Raw genomic sequence first — 5,900 nt, forward strand, 5'->3', positions numbered from 1 at the left:
CTGGCATGTGGTGCTAGGGGATCGAACCGCGGTCCCTGTGCTTTGCCAAGCTTGTTCCAAGTAGGTGCTTTAGACCACTGAGCCATCTCTCCAGCCCCTTTCTTAGAGAATTTTGACTTCACTTAGAATAGGATTTGATAGAGCCCTGGAGGGACTGAAGCCTAACTTTCCCAGCAGCCTCACCACTGTTCTTGAAAACTGAAGATATCGCTCCTAGTTACCATCTATGTTAAGCTTCTATACTAAAAATATTCAGAACCCATGGAGCCAAGTATTTTTTATCTGTTTTTCTAAAATGGGCATGAAGTAGTACTTGCTTCAGCAGCACATATACTAAAAAAAAATGGAAACAAAATGTGCATGAAGGGGGTGTTTTCCACACAGGTTATTCATGCACCACTCTTAGGGTTTTTGCCAAATCCATGTACTACCAGCTGTCTCCTTTAATTAACATTTTTATTATTTAAATTGACTTTAAGTCTCATTTGTGTTTTTATTTTTCCCTTGATACTAGGGATTGAACTCAGAGCCTTACACATGCTATAAGCGTTGTTTTTGCTTTTAGTGTCATTTTAAGAGGTTTATCTATGAAGCCCCAAGTTCATATGCAGGCCAGTTTTTTCCTTGTAAATACTAAACTATTAAAAAGGTCTATCCATGTGCCATCTAAAATTTCTCATGGGTAGAGAAGCACTTTATTAAAGTAGCAAATACATTTTAAATATCAAAAATGTGTCCATGCATGGTAGTGCACACCCATAATCCCAGCACTTGGGAGACTAAGGCAGTAGATTTACTGAGTTTAAGGCCAGCCTGAACAATACAGCAAGACCCTCTCTCAAAATTAAATAAGTAAATATCAAAAACTTGCAGAGGTAGCAACAGAAAAATAATCTGCATATTGCTCTGCCTTTCTCTGCTTGTGTTCTCCTCAGATGCCGTCATGGCCCCTTGGGAAAGTGTGTGCACTGTGTCCCGCTAGAGGTAAGTTCTCAGTTGGCCAGCATGGTCAGCTGCTGGTAACAGAACTGTGCAAGCGCTTTGAGTCCCTATATTTGAATGTCTAGTTAAACAACTTATCTATTTATTGCCCTGGGCCTCATAGTGCCACTAGTGCAAGTGGCATAAAGAGAGCCAGCCTTTATTTACGGGAGTGACCTTCTGGGAAGATTATGAATGACTGAAGTGTTCGTGTTGCTGTGATGAGGGAACAACATGTACAGTGGGCTCCCTGGACAGTCCTTTTAAAATTCTGACACAGAGCAGGGCCTGTTGGCTGGTACTCATCATTGTTTTGATTTACTGTGCCCTGAATCCTGCTTGCTCTGCTGCTTTGCCCTAGTGCAATTGAAGTTACTGTGACAATGCTGACTGGTAGCGGGGAAACTGAGCTCATGGCAGCAAGGCCAATCTGATTTTCATTTCCATGAGGCCCCTCTGACCTCATTTGTACTTTTTTTTTTGGTGTTGCTGTGATGAGGTTGAATGTAGGGCCCCCCAACCCATGCAAGGCAAGTGCTCCATTACTTTGTTTCTAGCACTTTGTGGCATGACTTTCTGCAAAATTTTCCTGGCACTTAATTTGGTTTACGAGCATTTAGTGTTTTATTCATTTGAAAATGAAATGATAATTGAGAAACAGAGAATGTGGTTCTGGTTTAGAACAAGTTGAGCTGGGTTAAGCCTGGATCTCATCTCATGTGTGCTTTGCCTGGGCACACCTTGAAGACTGCACTGCCTGGGCTGTCACCCTGCACAGTAGAAACCCTGTGCCTTGTGGGCCCCATAGGCACATGACCACTTGCTCTTCATGTGTTTTGGCAGCCATTTGATGAGGACTACCTGAACCACCTGGAGCCTCCTGTGAAGCACATGTCCTTCCATGCCTATATCCGGAAGCTGACTGGAGGGGCTGACAAGTAAGCTGCTGCAAGTGGCCTAGGCACACATGAACTGTGTTGCTTAAGCTAGGCACAGAACAGTCAGATGTTGAACTTTGCTGAATTAGAAAAGGGGGAGTTAATCCAAACACTCAGGAGACTGAGGCAGGAGGATCATTACAAGTTTAAGATTAGGGCTGGTGAGATGGCTCAGTGGTCTAAAGCACCTACTTCGAACAAGCTTAGCAAAGCACAGGGACCACGGTTCAGTCCCCCAGCACCTCATGCCAGCCAGCCCTGCCCCCAGGTGGGCTGAGCTGGCCACACACACACACAAATAAATAAATAATTAAAAAAAAAAAACAAGTTTAAGACACAGCCTGGGCTATAAAGTGAACTCAAGGCCTCCTGAACTGCACAGCAAGACCCTATCTCAAACAAACAAAAAGAAGGTGGAGAATTCATGGGAGTTAGCCTGGTGCATGTCCATAGTGCGCAGAGCTGGGGCAGATGCTCAGATGGATCCTGCCACTGCCTCATGATTCTTCCAGCTCAGCCATTTTAGCCCTGGTGGGCACTTTGCCCAGGACCTTGCCTGTTAATCAGTTTTGATTTCATAGCCATCATAGTAGCTGAAGTATAAACCTTCCATGGGTTGCATTCTAGTGCTTCAGTGCTTATGTCCTATAGTCAGGCAAACAGCCTTCTCTCAGCTTCTGAGGGTGGATGGTAGCAATGGCCACAAAGGGCAAAATGCGAGCATTTTTATTTCTTTAACCTATATAGTGCTCATCTGTGCACATACTCTGTGTGTACCTTGCTAGAGTGAGAGACCTCAGCTATAGTTCTCTAAGTCCTGTTAGTATGATAAATGGAGATAGCAGCTGAGCCCAAGTCAGCAACATTTTGTGAAGAATATCACATTCTCCTGATTGTAGCTTTTCCTTGACAACCTGCTGACATTAAAAATGAGTTTTCAAAAAGTGTTAGACCTGACCAAAAATCTCCACCAGAAACCTAGTCTTTCATGTGAGCAGGAAAAGATATACTGCTCTCTGGTCTAGGGAACGAGGGAGATAGAATGGAGAGAAGGGAGTCTGGTCAGCCTTTGTCAGCTTGGGTCAAAGAATATAGTCTGTGTTGGGCAGTGTGCAGGCCTGGCAGTAGTGCCGTTGCCTATTAGGTGCGCAGAAAGAAACCAGTGTATCCTTAGCTTGTGAAAACACAGTGGTTAGTGTGTGAGGCAGTATGTGTATCTTTTAGCTCAGGTTTTGCCATTCCTCAGTGTAAATGTATTTCATTCAAAACATCTTGAACACAGTCCTGGGGGAGATAGCTCAATAAGCGCTATAGAATAAGCGCTTGCCTGGCAAATGCAGGGTCCTGAGTTTAATCCCCAGTACTACAAAAGAAAAACGAAACAAAACAAAAAAAACACTTGAGCAGCTGGATGCTGGTGTAATTCTGGCTCCTTGAGAAGTTGAGGAAGTAAGATTACAGGTTCAAGGCCAGCCTGGGCAATTTAGCAAGATCTTGTCTATATATAAAAAGGGCTGAAAATGTAGCTCAGTGGTACAGTGCTTATCCAGCATGTTTGAAGCCCCAGGTTTAAGTCTGTAGTATTGCAAACAAAAATAAAATTTCATAAGCACCAAAAACATGCTCAGTTTTTATTTTCAAAGCAAAGAAAAAAAGAAAAAGCAAAAATAAAAAGCCTACTTGCAGACCTTAAATCTGTATAATTATTTGTCAGTTATAGCTCAGTGATGTTGCAGAAAAGGGGAAATAAAATGGAATTACCAGACTATTTTGTGAATGAAGAAACTGATATCCCTTGTATAGATTTATCCCAAGTTCAGAGCAAGGCCCAAGACTTTCTTCTTGACAGTTGTTACAAGTTGTCTACTGTGTGTGTGTGTGTGTGTGTGTGTGTGTGTGTGTGTTTTAGCTAAAAGCAGAATGAAGATAGCACCATTACATATTCTAGTTAGGTTTTTTTCTGTTCAGTAAGATTTTTTTTTTTTACAAATGTGTAAGAACTGGGCTGCTAAAGTCATAGTTGTTAATGTAATTGTCAAAACCTCTTCTGAGTGGCATTGGTTCAATTGATAAGTATTTAGTAGTTTTCTTGAAAACCTCATAAATCCACAGGTACAGCTGGAAATAAAATTCACATTTCTGTGTGGAGAGCTTTGTCCCAGCACAGGACAGAAGCTGGACTTCTGAATGGTGATAGAGTCCTGCCAGGGTGATTTTAGCACACTTGCCTCTATGCTAAGCCCCTTGACGCCTGCCAAGGTGGGGTGTATGCTTGGCACATCCCTCCATCTCCTCCCAGACTTCTCACTGTCATGTGTGCTTAATTGCTTTTCTTTTCCCTCAGAGGGAAGTTCGTTGCCTTGGAGAACATCAGCTGCAAGATTAAGTCAGGGTGTGAGGGACATCTCCCATGGCCCAATGGCATCTGCACAAAGTGCCAGCCCAGTGCTATCACGTTGAATAGACAGGTAAGATAGCTTGGGTCTGCCTGAGAGGTGGATGTTCTGTTGGAGAGAGCCGCCTTCAGCAGAGTGGTATGCATGGCAGAATCCCAGGTGTTTTCTGATCCATCACCTGGTACTGAAGTAATTTGTAAAATGTTTAGCTCTTGTTGGTATGGTATAGGAACTTTGGTTCCTTTTTTGTCTGTTTGTATCCAAGCAGAATTTTCTTGATGATTTAAGTGCTCTGTAGTGTATTTTGTCTTTTTTGTTGTTGTTATTGTCAGTACTGGATATTGAATCCAGGGCCTTTGCACTGAGCTATAGTCCTACTCACAAAAATAAACTTTTCTGGACACTGATGATGGAGCCTTTCATGAGCATATTGCTTTGGAGGAAAAGGGAGTCTATCCTCATTGCTGCTTCTCTGAGAGCAGTGTACCCCAGCATTGTTCTGCTGTCACCTAGCCACATCTAACTTCTCACAGCTTACTAAACATCTTCAGCCATCCCCTCTCTCTGTTCATTTGCTCCTTCCTGAAAACTGCTTTTTTGTGCTAGAGATTGTGAAAACTACCTCCTAAAAGAATCTTTTCGTGTAGCCCACTGTTGTTAACTCTACAGAAATACAGACATGTGGACAACATCATGTTTGAGAATCACACCGTTGCAGACCGCTTCCTCGACTTCTGGAGGAAGACAGGGAACCAGCATTTTGGGTACTTGTATGGACGGTACACGGAGCACAAAGACATTCCTCTTGGCATCAGGGCCGAAGTGGCTGCAATTTATGAACCACCTCAGGTACATCTATTTTGGATTTATAGTTATTCTATAACTGTATTCTTTTGTTTTGAAGGCTCTGTGGGATACATCTTTTGTTTGCTTCATCATTTGTGTGCCTTCTGTCTTTCTATATATACAAATACACTTGTACATACACATGAATGTATACAATATTAATTTTCTGAATTCCTGGAGAGTAGTAAGATCCTGGCCCTACTATCTTGATGTATATATTCTAAGAGTATAAATATTCTCTGACATGCTAGTACATTTATTGACCTAAGGAAGTGAAACACATTCAGACTCAGCACCTGAAGCTGCAATCTGAGTTCTGGTCTTGCACTTGGGTCAAGTACTTTAGAACGTTGGCTTCAGTTCTTATTTGTAGTTCTGTGTTTTCCACCTTGTGAGTGACATCTGTTCTAAGAGCTACAGAAATCGTAGAATGTAAATACCATATATTGACTCAGGCTATATACCATCCAATCTCAATAACAAAAATAGCTAGAACTATCACCAAAATAGGGTTGTAAATGGTAAAAAGTTTCAATAAGGCAAAGATATATTCTTCTGGGGTCACAGTTACTGCTTTAGAGCTACTGAAAGGTAAGGTGTGGTGGCCTATGCCTGTAATCCAAGCATTTAGGAGGCGGAGATAGAAGGATCACCATGAGTTTGAGGCCAGCCTGAACTACATAGTAAGACCCTGTCTCGGGAAAAAAGCTACTGAAAGATTCTGTGATAGGGGGCCGGG

The 5,900-nt window shown here is 42.4% G+C and overlaps 1 protein-coding gene across 1 annotated transcript in view; it reads left to right on the plus strand.

The window, feature by feature from the left end:
- Nucleotides 1–5,900, plus strand: part of Nploc4 (NPL4 homolog, ubiquitin recognition factor) — an 82,650-nt gene that overhangs the window by 33,678 nt on the left and 43,072 nt on the right. The window contains exons 4-7 of the mRNA XM_004639561.2: nt 936–984; nt 1,825–1,919; nt 4,264–4,387; nt 4,985–5,164. Of these exons, the coding sequence (XP_004639618.1) occupies nt 936–984; nt 1,825–1,919; nt 4,264–4,387; nt 4,985–5,164 (448 nt within the window). The remainder of the gene's footprint in view (nt 1–935; nt 985–1,824; nt 1,920–4,263; nt 4,388–4,984; nt 5,165–5,900) is intronic.

This window comes from Octodon degus, unplaced genomic scaffold (assembly GCF_000260255.1).
Source record: "Octodon degus isolate 3935 unplaced genomic scaffold, OctDeg1.0 scaffold00112, whole genome shotgun sequence".
Classification (NCBI taxonomy): Eukaryota; Metazoa; Chordata; class Mammalia; order Rodentia; family Octodontidae; genus Octodon; species Octodon degus.